The sequence below is a fragment of the Miniopterus natalensis genome, chromosome 12 (genome assembly GCF_054644295.1).
Source record: "Miniopterus natalensis isolate mMinNat1 chromosome 12, mMinNat1.hap1, whole genome shotgun sequence".
Taxonomy (NCBI): domain Eukaryota; kingdom Metazoa; phylum Chordata; class Mammalia; order Chiroptera; family Miniopteridae; genus Miniopterus; species Miniopterus natalensis.
This window is the reverse complement of record NC_142092.1, coordinates 59,585,490-59,601,194: the sequence shown is the minus strand read 5'-3', so window position 1 is coordinate 59,601,194 and position 15,705 is coordinate 59,585,490. Positions and strand designations below refer to the sequence as shown.

Here is a 15,705-nt window from a genome sequence, read left to right as displayed (position 1 = left end):
TACTGATATAACCTAGCTCAAGTGACCGCATCTTAGATGAATTGAGCAATATGCTGCCATTTGTGCTTTGCTTCTTTTCAATTAGCTTCAAAAGAGTAAGTAGCCCTACCTGGTCTTAGCAAAGAGGCCACAGGATTTGGACTAAGATTTCAAAGAGGCTGATTTACTTGTGTTTGTGGATAAAGAGCAAGAGATAAAATAATCCCCTTTCAAATAAAAATCTGAACCTAGGACTTCCTAGCAGCAACAATCTTGTAGGCTTGTGGATCCAAATACCAAACCTAAAAGAACTTTCACCAGGACTCTGGACTCTCTATACTATATATTCTGAGTAAGAAGTACACATGAGAAAGGATCAAATTAAAACCTTTAGAGACTCTAAGCATTAAAAAGACTATATGATACCTCTATCTTACCTTGCCTTTGCACCATTCCCTCAGAATTTTAATTCAAAACATAAATAATACCAAACTGTAAAAGATCTGATTTCCCCATGGTGACTACTTGGATTTTTTTCTTTGCAAAGTATCAAGTTCTTTCAAAAGTTCCTTCTCTCTGGCTTGCTGGTTTCTTAAACACATGCTTGCTGGATGATCCAGCCATGGATAAATGGATGGATGATGGATGGATGGATGGATGGATGGATGGATGGATGGATGGATGGATGGAAGGAAGGAAGGATGATGGACGGTGGATGGATGGATGATGGCTGCTGGAATAGGGTGAGCTATGTGATGTTGGAGAAGGCACCTATGCTCTCTCACCTTCAGTTTCCACATCAATAAGATGACAAGCTTGGACTAGTATTTTCCAGGATGGTCTTTTTTTCCCTCAAAGCATAGAAAGCTTGGAAACCTAATTCATTAGAAATGTAGGTCTGACTTCAGGGAGACATAAATGGGGTTATAACTTTATGAGCAGAGAGGCAGGTCCCACTAAAGTCCTCTTGGCTAATACGGTCAGATTCAATACGAGCTGACCTCAAACAGTCATGCATAAAAAAAGTGAAGAGAATGTTCAATTTTTTGTATTTCCCCAAGCCAGCATTTCCTGAACCATGCTATGGAACACTAACTCTGTGAGCTGTTAATAAGTGTTCCTCAAAAAAAAAAAAAAAAAAGCTTTATGCACTATGAGTGTTAGGTACAATAAGTTAAACAAATTCAAACAGATTTCTTTATTTAGGGCTTCTCAGAGCTATTAGTAATAAATACCTGACAGGTCCTCATTACAGTCATTTCATTTAATCTTTACAGGTGAAAAATTGAGGCAGAGAGGTTAAGAAACTTACATAATATCACATAGCTCATAAGAGATGGCACTAGGTCTTAAACCAAGGTTTATCTATCACCAAAATAAGTTCTCCTAATCACCAAATGGCACTGGCTTCCATCAGCCTCCAACGTGCTAACAGATACTGCTAATCTCCAAGAGGGGTCTGTGGTACGCAGAGAATCAAAATTATTTGTCCATGGATCTTTTATTATTTATTTCTCTAGAAAGAAACCCTGCAAGTCTATTTTTTTCTAAATACCTGTGTTTCTACTAGTCAACAGAAGGCCACTCAATCCTTCAATAAAGAATTTCAACTAACTAGGAAGTAGAAATTAAAATAGTAGAATTAGAGGAGATGTGAAAGATCTTTCCATCCAAGACCCTCATTTTCCAGAAAAGCATATTAATTTCTGAAGGGGGTAGTGATTCAGAGTAAAGGGAGGGATTGTTAGATCTTAGATCATCTAGGTTCTAGCATATAACCCTTTCTAATTATTCCTCTAAAACATTTTTATGTGTGAGGTTTTCAGCACATAACCGTTTATAACTGATGTAAAGATTTCCCAAAAGCAAGTTACTGACTGGTTTACTCTATTTAGTCTTATTTTAACTTCTGAACTGCAACAAAAAATAAACTGCAACAAACTGTCAAAAGTAAAGGTCCAAGGAAACACTACCTGAGAATATCATAACTGGCAAAGTCCCATTGGTAGAGGCCCAGTGCTGAACTACAGACGATGTATTTGCCATCAAAATGAAGTCTTGGCTGCAGGCAGATACTTCTATCCTCAGAGACAGACAATGTCTTTAAACACTTGCAGTTGATTTCTCTGCCAATTGGCCAAATCTACAGATAAAAGAAAAAGGAAAGATGACAGATCACATCACCATAGAAAAGCTTGTCCTTAACGTGGTTTCATTTGCTGAAGTCAGATATAAAGTGAAGTAAACTGGAAAGACCACAGGTTTTACAGTTGAGAGGCATGAGTTCAAACTCTGATTCTGCATGTATGTGCTGTGCTATCTTGGATAAAATACTTAACCTCTCTGAACCTCAGTTCTCACAATGAAGATAATGCCTACCACATGGAACAATTTAAAAGTTACACTAAAAACGTATGTAAGAGTACTCTGTTAACTTTTTGCAATTTTTTCAATTTTCTGCAATGTTTTCATAGTTTGGACTTAAGAATTGAGGAGGATAGAAGACACGTCTTAAGAAAACAGGATGTGTTGAAGATTATTTTCTGTGGATTTTCTTTTCTTCATTTAAAAATCAGGGTTAGAAACTGCCTAGAACATATAGATAATGAATAATTCTCTTTCCAATGTGTTTAAGATGTCTTGGAATAAGACATTCCTGCCTACCTTGAAATTTTCATTTTCATTTTAATTTTAATGTTCTTATATTTGCAAGTTTTCCTTTGATGAGGCAAAATAATAAAGAAAAAAACCTTACCTTGATTTCATATTTGTCTGCACTTAAGAGGATATAGTCTCCAGGGCTGTGCAAGAGAGACTTGACTTTGCACTTCTGCAAAACCACCTAGAAATATAAATATTGATGTTATAGAAAGATCCATTATTATTATTGTTGAAAGTATTACAGATGTTCCCCCTTTTCCCCCACATTGATTCCCCTCCACCCAGCAAGCACCCCCCGCCAGGTCTTCTCCACACTATTGTCTGTGTCCATAGGTCATGTATATATGCATCTAAGTTCTTGATTACTCCCCCCCTGCCACTCCCTACCTTCCCTCTGAAATTCATCCAACTGCTCCATGGTTCTATGTCTCTGTATCTATCTTGTTCATCAGTTTATTTTGTTCATTAGATTCCACATATGACTGAGATCATGTGGTAGTTGTCTTTCTCTGACTGGCTTATTTCACTTAGCATAATCCTTTCCAGGTCCATCCACACTGTCCCAAAGGGTAAGAGATCCTTCTGTTTTTACAGCTGTGTAGTATTCCATGGTGCAAATGTACCACAGCTTTTTTATCCAGTCATCTACTGATGGGCACTTGGGCTGTTTCCAGATCTTAACTATTGTAAATTGTGCTGCTATGAACATAGGGGTGCATAAGTTCTTTCTAATTGGTGTTTTGGGTTTCTTAGGATATAGTCCTATAAGTGGGATCACTGGGTCAAATGGCAGTTCCATTTTTAATTTTTTGAGGAATCTCCATACTGTTGTCCATAGTGGCTGCACCAGTCTGCATTCCCACCAACAATATACTAGGGCTCCTTTTTCTCCACACCCTCGCCAGCACTTGTCATTTGATTTGTTGATGGTAGTCATTCTGACAGGTGTGAGGTGATATCTCATTGTCATTTTAATTTGCATCTCTCTGATTAGTGACTTTGAGCATTTTTTTCCTTTTAATGCTACTCCTATATTGCTTTTTTAAAAAAATTAAAAACTGAAAAAGAGCTTGAAATGATATCATATGCTAGAATAGCTGAGTTATAACTCTCTGACCAAGTTAACCTCTACCAAGAGTTTTACTATAACCAGAGTCTCTAGATTATCAGCAGGATCTAAAAGTGTCTAATGTTGGCAGCATTTAATCTTGGCTTTAGTCTGGAAGCAAACATTAGGACTGATTTTTAAAATTGTAAAATGTTACTTTATAGAAAATGTGAAGAATAGGGCAAAAAAAGCCCAGAGGCACAGAAGTAGATACAAATCATCTGTCTTCATAAGCAGGTGCATTATAAAGGAAAAGGGACTGGACTTAGGACCAGAACCTGCCATAAACAAACTATAATGTTGGACAAGACCATCTAACCTCTCTCTCATTTTCATCATCTTTAAAATAGGGGATGATGCAATTATTAACCCTTGTAACTACAATGAAAATGAAGTAAAACAATGTAAATAACAATAAAATAATGTAATAAAAGCCAACATTCCATTAGCACTTGAGGTAATCTATAAATACTAGGTTCTAGTTATTTTGGGAATAAATCAGCACAAAGTGAACTGGGAGGCCAGGCTTACTCATTCAGAAGCCTGGGTTGCACATTCAGCTGAAACTGACAGACCTGCCAAGTGCCAGGCACCCTGCTGGTACTGTCCCACCGTCTCATTTAATATTCACAGGAACATTTAGCAGATGATGAAACTCGGGCCACGAAGGGAAGAGGAACTTACCTAAGACATCACAGTCAGTGTCCTGGCCCCAAGTCCACTGTCTTTAACACAACACCTAATTGCCCTAAATAACTTCTCTATTTAAATACTCGAAGTACCCAATACAGAAATATTTTCCCCAATTTGTTTATTGTGGCAAAATACGCATAACATAAAATCTACTATCTTAACTGTTTTTACAGTTCAGTGGTATTACCAACCTTCTCTCAAACTGCTCTCATTTAGCTTCACCTATTTCAGAAAGACACAACCACCACCCAATCTAAAACCCACTAGTCATCTCTGACCCTTTCTTCTTTGTTCCCCATGAGTCAGTAAGTTCAGCTGGCTTTTCTTAAAGACATACCCTTCATGTGTGGCTTTCTCTTTCTTTATTGCCACCCAAGTCTAAGCCATGGGTATCTTTTTCTTAGAATAGTGCAAAACACTAAGTGGCCACCTATTCCCATTCCTGCCCCCCTCGAACCCATTTTTTACTCATCAGTTACTTTCTTCCTGTATGTGCCCTGACCGGGGATAGAACCGGCAACCTTGGTGTATCAGGACAATGCTCTAACGGACTGAGTAACCCAGCCAGGGAACAGTTATCTTCTTAAAACATGAATCACTCCAGACCCTTGCATAGAACTCACCATTACTTCCTATTACACTTATGATATCCAAAATCCTTAATATGTCCAAGTAAGGCATACAGGATGGCCACTGTCTCACACCTCCTCCAAGAACAGCACAGTTCCTCTGGCCTTCTAGGTTATCAAATGTTCTCGGTTCTTTCCCGCCCCAGGGCCTGTGCCATGCTGAACCCTCTGAAACACTCCACTACTCTTTACACAGCTACCTCCAATTTATTCTTCACATTTTGTCCCTTCTTAAAAAGCTTTCCCTGAATTAAATCAGATACCTTCCTAGACCTTCTCATAGAACACTGCACTTTTCCTTCATAGTATTTAACACAATCTGTGTGTATTTATATGTGAAGTTACGTTTAATAACTACTTCTCCTACCAGACTAACATTTGTGCCAGGCCTGGGTCTGTGTGGCTCACTCCTGCACCCTCAGCCCCTCATAGAATGGCATGGTAAGTTTAAATGTTTCTGCGTCGCATTTCCATTATTAATACTGCATTTCAACTTCACAGAAATTTTTTACTGAAAACTACAAAACACCATAATATTCTTTTAAAGACCCTATCCACGTTTATTTGTCCTACTTCCTGCAATTTTCTTTTTCAAAATGAAAGCTGCTTTTCTGATTAAAAAATAAATACACTTATCCTAAAGGGAAAAAAACACCCACAGTTCCACAATAATCATCGTCAACATTTTGGTGCATAAACACATTCAGAAACTGGTATCATACTCTACATAGTTTTTTTGTATGCGTCCTGTTTTATTTGCTCCCTGTACCCACCTACTATATTGTGGGCAACTTTCCATGCCCGTAAGTCACTCATATTTACAGCAAGTCTTTTATGTGCTGGTCACTGCTGTGCACCACCATGCTTTGTGGTTGCATCTATTCCATCTTATGGCTCACCCACCACTAAGGCAGCATGTATCATCCTCTACCCTAAGTCCACAAAGCCTGACATTAAAGAGATTTCTTTTATAAGTCTTCCTACCTTGGTAACCCATTCCGTGTGCCCGGTGAGAGTGTTCAGGCATGTCCCAGCAGATAGAGCCCATACTTTCACAGTGAAGTCTGCAGAGCCACTCACCAAGATATCCAGTTCATCATTGTAGTCGACACTAAACACTAATATACACAACAGACACAAAGTTAAAACATGCCTGTCTGAGTCTTTCATAATAGAGCTCAATAGCCTTTATTTTCCCTAGCTCCCCAATTTTATAATTTCTCAACCAGAGCTATAAGAATAGTACTACGCAATCAGCAGCTTTATGGTAAAAAAAAAAAAAAAAAAAAAAAATTTCAAAGTTCTTATTATTGTTTATTATTATTATTATTTTAAAATATATCTTTATTGATTTCAGAGAGACAAAGGGAGAGGGAAAGAGAGAATCAAAACATCAATGAGAGAGTCATCACTGATCAGCTGCCTCCTGCATGCCCCCTACTGGGGATGGAGCCTGCAACGTGGGCATGTGCTCTGATTGGAAATCGAACCGCAATCTCCTGGATCCTGGGTTGATGCTCAACCACTGAGCCATGCCCTGCCCGGCAATTACTGTTTATTATTATAGGACTGAAAAGTCCCTGGACTAATACGACTCTTTATGCCTATATTAGCTTCAAAGTGAGAGGCAAAACCAGTGTGGAGATAATGGCATTTCTTCCCAGGACTATCTGCCTGATACTACATAAAACTTATCTAGCTTATGCAAGGAAAACAGAACACAGGTAGCCCTAGTCATATTTACATTACTTATTGCAGTGACACAAAACATCAAGAATATAAGCTGCAAAACAATACCCATACTCAAGAAAAGCCAGTGTAAAGAGAAAAAACAAAACACAAACAAGGACCTCAAAGGTCAGACTAAGCCATTCTCTCAAAACTGTCTATTTCTTCACAGCTATACCTCCAGCACCAAAAACAGTTACTGAATATATAACAAGCACTCAAATATTTATTTTCAATGTCTGCCAAACTCTAAAGCAGAGGTGGGGAACGTCCGTCTAGTGGGCCGTATCATTTGGTCTGGCCCTGCTAAGGTCTCACCAAAGAGAAGCAGTTCCAGCCATCACATTAGGAATTAACTGTTTGACCAAATAGAGCAGGCTAATTTTTAAGGTGATAATCTTGTACAGCCCCCAAATGACATTACAAATATCCAAATCGCCCTTGGCAGAAAAAAAGGTTGCCCACCACTACTCTACAGGAACAATGGAGACCCAGAGATAAAAACATCTGTCTTTTCCTTAAGGAACTCAGTCTGCGTGAGCAGTGGAGGAGAGAGTTCAAAAAAACAAAAAAATATTTACCTCTTGCTAGGGGAACACCAAGGAGAATGACTAACTCTGCCCAGGGGTATCAGGGAGGATTTCAGGGAAGAGGCAATATTGGAGATGAGCCCTGAAGGATGAGTAGAGTTTATCAAGAAAAAAAAGAGAGTATTGCAGGTAGAGGGAACAGCAAAGGCATGGAGTTAGGAAAAGCCACAGCAATGTCCAGGGAACAGCAAGGAGGAAATTTTTTAGAGTAGGGCTCTCAAAGTTGATCAGGTATAAAATCACTTGGTAGTCAATATATCTTGACACTGTGGAATAGCACACTCAGTTTAATATAGAACTCCCACAGTAAATCATATATCTTCAATTACTAATTTCTACAATAAACAAGTGGTAGAAGATAGCAGACTAAGGAAAAATGTATAGGATGACAAAATGGGGAAAAAATTGCTTTTGGTTTACTTCAAAGAATTACTGAGTACCAGGTATGGTGCAAGGAACTTGGGACCTATGGGTGAAGAAGACAGGCAGGATCCCTGTCTTTTTGGAGCTTACCACCCGGTAGGGAAATGAAGATTATCATACTTACTTGTATAATGAACGTTCATGACAAAAATACAGGTTATTGGGAAACTTAGAGCAAAGAGACTCAACTTGTTAGAGAGTCCAGGAAGGCTGCTCATAAAATGTAATGCTTAAGAGCACAGTCTGTGACTTTCAGGGGTGAATGCAATGTGCATGTGGGGGAAAGGAGAAAGGGAGCTGCTGCACAAGAGGCTGGAAAACAGCTCAACATGATTTCTGCACAAAATTCCAAAGTACAATGCACAGAGAGAGCAGCTCAGGTCTCCAGGCTATAATCAAATGACCAGCTTTTGCTAACTAAGGCTGCTGTACAATTACTAGGAAATATTCAGGTATCTGTTTCTTTCATCTTATCTCCAGACAGTGGCTTGTTATTGTCAACCAAGCTCCAATTCAATGTAATATGTGTGGATCACACAAACTGGGTACAACTATTACTCCAAAGGACTTTAGCCCTTTTTCTACAAATAAAGTAGACTGAACTCACAAGTGTAGGACTTATTCAACTTGGAGGTAAGGAATCTAATAAAAGCAAAGGGGACTGACTGTTCAACAGGATATAAATGAAATAGGAGAAAAGAACCCCCTCCCAGCATAAGAGTATACAGAAGAGAGCTTTAAATGAGCCAAGGAAAGATACCAAATAAGAATAACTTGAATAAAGGGATTAACAGTCATGACTGAGAAAGAAAGGTTGGAGAAAGCCAAGTTAAATTTAAAAACAAAACAAAAAAGGGATCACATTCTTGACTCCTGGCTTTAAGAAATGAGGTTAAAGTAACTGTAGAAACCCTTGGAAAAGGGCAACCCACCCGCCCCTGTGTGCCCCCGAAAGTGCTGGGTCCTGGCTCCGGAACTCCATTCCCAGCAGGCCACAGTGTTGTCAAAGGAGCCTGTGACAAGCTTCTGTTCATCAAACTTCACCGCTGCACAAGTATGGGTCTGGATGCCATAAACACATTGCCCTGTGCTCACATCCCATAGTTTTGCAGACAAGTCATCTGACCCTTCAAGAGAAAAAGAGAGATTAGTAAGAAAACAAACACTGAAGAAGGAAAATCAATCCCCAAACCATGGTATTCTTTTTTTTTTTTTTTTTTACTGTTTTTATTGATTTGAGAGAGAGAGAAGAAGGGAGAGGGAGAGAAAGAAACATTGATGAGAGAGAAATATCGACTGGCTGCCTCCTGCATACCCCATACTGGGGATTAAGCCTACAATCTGGACATGTGCCCTGACCAGGAATCGAATCCTCGACCTCTCGGTGCATGGGACAATGCTCAACCAACTGAGCCACACAGACCAGGGCAAACCACGGTATTTTTAAAGAATAACCTCAGTGGTCACCTCCTCCAGCACTCCCACTTTTTTTTTTTTTAATGTATCTTTATTGATTTCAGAGAGAGGAAAGGAGAGGGATAGAGAGATAGAAACATCAATGATGAGAGTCATTGATCAGCTACAGCCCTCAACCCAGGCATGTGCCCTGACCGGGAATCAAACCCGGATCACCTGGATCCTAGGTCGACGCTCAACCACTGAGCCACGCCCGGCCGGGCAGCACTCCCACTTTATAGCAGAGAAAACCAAAGCAGAGAGAGGGTAACTCGACTTGCTCAGAGTCATCAAAATGGTGTCAACAGCATGAGGGCTGAATGTAAGCTTTCTGGGTTAGCCCTTTTCCCTTCACTTTCCAGATAAGAGAGAAGGGTTAGACTAAAGCATCCCTTGGTGCTTCCACTTATAAAATGTCATAAATCTTTCACCATTATGAGCTCTGATTTGAGCTTGAAATGATGGGTATTACCTATGATTGCATGTATACACTTGCACGTTTGTCCATTACCCAACAACCCTGAACAAATAATGCTGAATAGTAAAGCTGTTACTGGAACATATTCTCCCCTAGGGCTAGTCAAAGAGGAGCCTCAGATCATGGGTTAACTTCTGAAAAGGTTAACTGCTAATTTCTTGGGCCATCTTGAAATGTGTAAAGGAACCTCTATGATAACCAAGGATAAATTATTCCCAGACATTCACAACAACTCAACAATGAGTGTATAAAGCATCTTAAGATTCTGTAGAAAAAAGTAGGTTTCATTTCTGCCTCTGATGAAAATATTATACTGATCATGGTGACAATTCAGGACTTTGCTTTAACTACCTTTAAAATCCTAATGATTAATTTATATCTCACAGTTTACCTTTAGAACAGAAAAGTAGTAAGAACTGAAGGACATTTTGAAGACACAAATATCATTACTATGACAAGGACACAGCTACGCTCAGGTATTCTAAATTAGAATATCTGAGGTGGGGTCCAATAATCTTAAAAGCTTGCCAAGTGATTCTAATGCATAAGCAACATTTTGATAACCAATGTTCTAGAATAATGCTGTTCAATTGAAATATAATGCAAGTCACATTAGTAATTTAAATTTTTCTATTTACTTGAAAAAGTAAAAAATAAAAATTTAATATAGTTTAACAATATCAAATTATCATTTCAACATGTAATCAATATAAAACTTATTAATAAAGTATTTTATATGTTAAGCTGTTGAAGTCCAATAATGAGTGTTTCACATTTCACATCTCAGTTTGGACTAGCCACATATCAAGTGCTCAAAGCCTAAGTGGCTAGTGGCTACTGTATTACTGGAGAGCGCAGGTCTAAATAATCTAAGTTTGGGCATTTTGTGACTATATTCCTAGGGAGCTAAGGCAGAAAAAGAAATCATTTTAGGATCCATCTGACCTTGGTTCTGATTTATTCCCAATGTTCAACTAGGGCCACATTCATTCAATCTGTATTTACAGAACTTCTATGTCAGGCAGGGCTGGTTCCTGCTCTCATGGCATTTAGTCTACTTGGGAAGACAAAAAGGCTAAACAAGCAATAGTTTAGTATAGTAAGTGGTGGGCAGTACAAAACCCCTGGCAAATATAAAGAGGAGATAAAAGGAGAAAATGCCTCAGATAAAGCTTCACGGAGTTTAAACTGTGCTCCTCAACATCTAGGTGTTCCACAAATATACCTCAGGGGATGGCATGTTTGGCTCCTCAACTATATTCTTACTTGTTTTTAAGCTGGGCATTGGCAAAGGATTGTTTGAAGAAAGGATTTCATGACTTAAAAAAACTTTCAAGTTTTAACTAGTTGGAATCTAAAGTATGAAAAGGTTACCCCACCAAAGGAATAGTATAAGCCAAAGGTCAGTAAAACTTTTTCAGTAAAAGACCAGAGAGTAAATGTTTTAGGCTTTTTGAGCCATATAGACTCTTTTGGAATTACTCTACTCTGCTGGGTATGGCCCTGCAGCTTATAGTTTGCCAACCCCTGGTATACACCTATTAAAGTACCTATTAAATATCTCTATATATTACATACATATATATGCGACTAGAGACTGGGGTCAATTCATAAAGAACTACTTGGAACCATTCTGAAAACTTCCTAGGAATTATTTACAATGCTTGTCAAAATGCACTGTCTAAAACATGGACACCGACTATAAAAGCAGTTCAGTATGACTGAGAATAGTGGCAAGGTCTAGCTAGAGAACTGGGTCAGGATATCTAACTGTGACCTTATTTGCATTTCTGAAAGATCATTATGGCTGCAACACAGAAAATGGTTTGAAGTGGGCAAAACTGGAGGCAGAAAGGCTCCAGTGGTACAACTGTACCCTTTTTTTTTTTTAACTCTTTAAAATCCTCACCCGAGGATATTTTTTCCATTGATTTTTAGAGACTGGAAGGGAGGGAGGCAGGGGGAGAGGGAGGTAGAGAGAGAAACATCCATGTGAGAGAGACTCATCAACTGGTTGCCTCCTGGGTTGGGGACCGAACCTGCAGCCCAGGTACATGCCCTTGACCTGGAATCAGACTAAGATCCCTGGTGCAGGGGGGCAGACACTCTAACCACTGAAAAACACGGGCCAGGGCTACAAGTCTCCTCTTAATTGCTAAGCCTTTAGGAGCCATTATTCTCTGCTCCTTTTTGGCTCTATGTCAACCTTCCCCATGGATTCCCATTTGTTACACTGACTAACCCAACATGTTTTCAAAGAGGTCATCAAAGATGCAGCCTAGAAACAAAAAGGGACTAAGTAAATAGAGACTATGTTTCATTAGATGAAAGGAAAAAAAAAGTCCTCTCAACTCAGAAAATAGGATGAAAACAATACTTTGATATAAAAAATATTACAGAGATAGTTATGTAACAATGTAAGTAGAAAAATGAGCTGAACACAAATGAAGTAAACTACAGTATCAAGCTAAGTTTAAATATTTAACTTGTAGAATCAGATCTCAGCTCTCAGCCGCCTCTGAGGCTGCAGACCAACTGAATAAACATTTAGCGATGCCCTCTTTAAGACAGGCAATTTCCAAAACTCTCTTAATTCTTTACCTCTCCTCCTTCTCTGTGTACACTCTTCAAGGACCCACCCTAGGCTCTACTCTTCTTCCTCTCTTCATCTCCTTTTAAACTTTCACTGTTATAGCCAAAGCTGTGATGTGACTAACTCCTAAATCTTTCTCTTTAGCTCTGAGCACTCTCCAAAGCTCTGATACTGCATTTCCGGATACTTGTGGGATTCCATTTACACACCCAACTGAATCAAGTTCATCCCAAACTGAACTACATCTACCCTCTCAAGTTTATTCCTTCATTTTCCTTTTTTTTTTTTTTTCTCTCTCTCTTAATCCTCACCCGTAGGTATTTTTTCCGTTGATTTTTAGAGTGTGGAAGGGGCCAGGGGGAGAGGGAGAGAAACATCCATGTGAGATACAATTGGCTGCCTCACACACATGCCCCAACCAGGGCCAGGAATGGACCTGCAACCCAGGCAGCTGCCCTTGACCGGGAATCGAACCCAGGACCATTTGGTCCACAGGCCAACACTACCACTGAGCCACACCAGCCAGGGCCCTTTTCCATTCTTGTTACTAGTACTGCTATCTTCCCAGATATACACAAACCTAGAAACCTCAGCTATTTTTTAAATCTCCCCTTTCCTTCCCACATATCCAATTTGTTGCCAAATCCTATCAATTAAATTTCAGTGGCTGCTCTTTCATTCAACTGCTCCTTTTAAAAATCTCTCTACCCTTACTGTCCTAAATCTAGGCCCATTTACCATCATCGAAACTGCTTTAATTTGGAACCTCTAGTTTTCTCTACATTAGAGAGTCAATAGAAGTAGTAGCATCTCCTACGAGAACATTTTAGAAATTCTTGGGGGTGGCCTCAATTGTCATAATGATTTAGGTGGTAGGGGGGCTATTATTGGCATCTACAGGGCAGAGGCCAGGAATGCTAGACATACTGCAATAACTGGGACAGTGCACAAAAACAATTATCTTGTAGTCTGCATGACATTCTTAAAGTTTGGCCAGATATCCCTAAGTATAAAGTTTATCCTTAGTTATCTAAGCCTAGAGCCTATTTTACAAAGCATTATTTGCAGTTTATTCTGAATTTTCCAAGAGTGTAACTACCAGGTCAATTGAGGAAAAATATACTTTGCTTTGTTGGGAACTTATGCTAAGAGTTTTTCACCATCTGAGAAATCACACCACTGATGGTTGTGACATAAATACAATATACTGCACTTATAATTATCACGTTCATAGTCAATACATACAGGTGCAAACATCTGATTACATTCCTATTTTCTAGCATAGCTATGGTTGAGCACTACGTTTGATGTGTATTATTTTAAATTGCAATCTTCTTATTCTTCCTCTGAAACAGAGTTTAGGCATTATGTTTTTTTAAAATATGTGTATATGTAGACAAATTACTTCTATGAATTTTACTACTTTAAGATGAGAATATTGTAAAATATGTTATAAAAAGAGAACCTGGGTCTGACAGAAATAAGAAACACTGGTCTACTTGAAGCAGAAAACTCTGATCCTGGCCCTTTTTCTGCTCAAAAATCTTTCATAGCCCTGGCTGGTGTGGCTCAGTTGGCTGAGCATCATTCCATGCACCAAATGGTTGCCAGTTTGATTCATGGTATGGGCACATGCCTGGGTTGTGGGTTTGAACCCGGCCAGGGTGCATGCAGGAGGCAACCAATGTTTCTCATATTGACGTTTCTTTTTCTCGCCCCCTCTCCCGTCCTCTCTAAAATCAATAAAAACATATTTTTAAAAAAATCATTTAAAATTTTTTTTCATAGTTTTTTTTCTTTCTGATTATAGAAAACTGTCCAAACTCATGTTCCCAGCATGCGAGGCTTTTACAACACAGCCAAAGTCAATTTCATTATATTCTAAGTGTCACTTAGAGTCCCTACTTACATCCTAAGAGTCTAGCTAAAATTAATTCTTTATTTTCTTCCTACGTGCTCCAAGCTCAGCCCTGTCATGTGTTCGCTAATACTGATCTTCCTATTGGGAAGCGTCTACTTTGAATCTCATCTGTCTAAAGTCTACCCATTCTTCAAGACTCAACATAAACACACTGCTCAATTTTCTCAAGTGGGAGAAATCACTCCTTCTGAACAACTACATGAATTTTCTTCTTACACATTTCAACTCTATCATTTGATCATACCCCTTTTATAGCTTTTGTTTTTCTTATTTGACTACAAGCCAGACACCACAATATGGCAGCCTGCAGGTTGAATATGACCCAACCACAATATTTATCAAATATGAATAATACTTAAAAATAAGAGCTTTAAAAATCAGGGTGTTTCATAAAAATCTAGATGTGGGGCTTCTCATACAAGTCAGATCTGACAACTCTGAGCCTGAATCCCACATGGCAATAATTCAGTATAGTGGAGCAGCAGCCACCCTCTCTAGAAGGGCAGGTGTTCTCTGATTAGCCACAGCCTACATGGAGACTTTTACGAAACAGGTTACCTTCCTGATCCCGGTGTGTATCGGTGTGTATGTTCTCTGCTCCAATTTATCTATGTATGCCTTCACATTGTCTTTCACACAGAGGGCATTTTATAAATAAATAACTACTGAACAGCACAAAGTACAACAGGTTCCCTTCTTACCAGTTCAGAAATTAGCAGAATAACTACCTCATTGAATCTATACCATGTTCATTTTAGCATTAGCCATCAATCTTTTTGGCAATACTATTTTATTGCTGTTCGAAGGGCTAATCTGAGAGCCACTATCAACTTGCTTCCAAATTCAGAATTTCTCAATTCAACAACAGTGAAAAAGACAAGCTCTTAAGTGACAAGATGACACAAACACTTATACCTCAGAGATATTGCAGGTTCGGTTCCAGACCACCGCAATAAAGAGAGTCACACAAATTTTTTGGTTTCCCAATGCGTATAAAAGTTATGTTTACACTATACTGTAGTCTATTAAGTGTGCAACAGCATTGTATCTAAAAAAAAAAATGTACATACCTTACTTAAAAAATACTTTATTGCTAAAATATGCTAACCATCATGTGAGCCTTCAGCGAGTCATAATCTTTTTGCTGGCAGAGGGTCTTACCTTCAATTTGTTTAAAAAAAAAAGGGGGGGGGGCAATATCTGCAAAGTACAATAAAGTGAAACTCAATAAAACAAGGTATGCCTATGTAATTCTGTAACAAATACTTCTCTCACTAGTAACAGTCCCAGGGACGCTATATTAGAAAAATTAAACTAATGCTTTGGATCACTTTCAACAGACATAGCATGACTTTCAATATGAAAACCTGAATAATTTAATCAGAATAAAAATAACAGGACATAGAGACCCACCTAGAGAATAACCTTAAAATGCAGTTATTGTAGC

General features: G+C 38.8%; 1 protein-coding gene across 1 annotated transcript in view; it reads right to left on the bottom strand.

The window, feature by feature from the left end:
* FBXW2 (F-box and WD repeat domain containing 2) overlaps window positions 1-15,705 on the bottom strand; it is a 29,313-nt gene that overhangs the window by 7,131 nt on the left and 6,477 nt on the right. The window contains exons 4-7 of the mRNA XM_016213716.2: window positions 8,744-8,938; window positions 6,055-6,188; window positions 2,735-2,821; window positions 1,953-2,122 (exon numbers count right to left, since the gene is read on the bottom strand). Of these exons, the coding sequence (XP_016069202.1) occupies window positions 1,953-2,122; window positions 2,735-2,821; window positions 6,055-6,188; window positions 8,744-8,938 (586 nt within the window). The remainder of the gene's footprint in view (window positions 1-1,952; window positions 2,123-2,734; window positions 2,822-6,054; window positions 6,189-8,743; window positions 8,939-15,705) is intronic.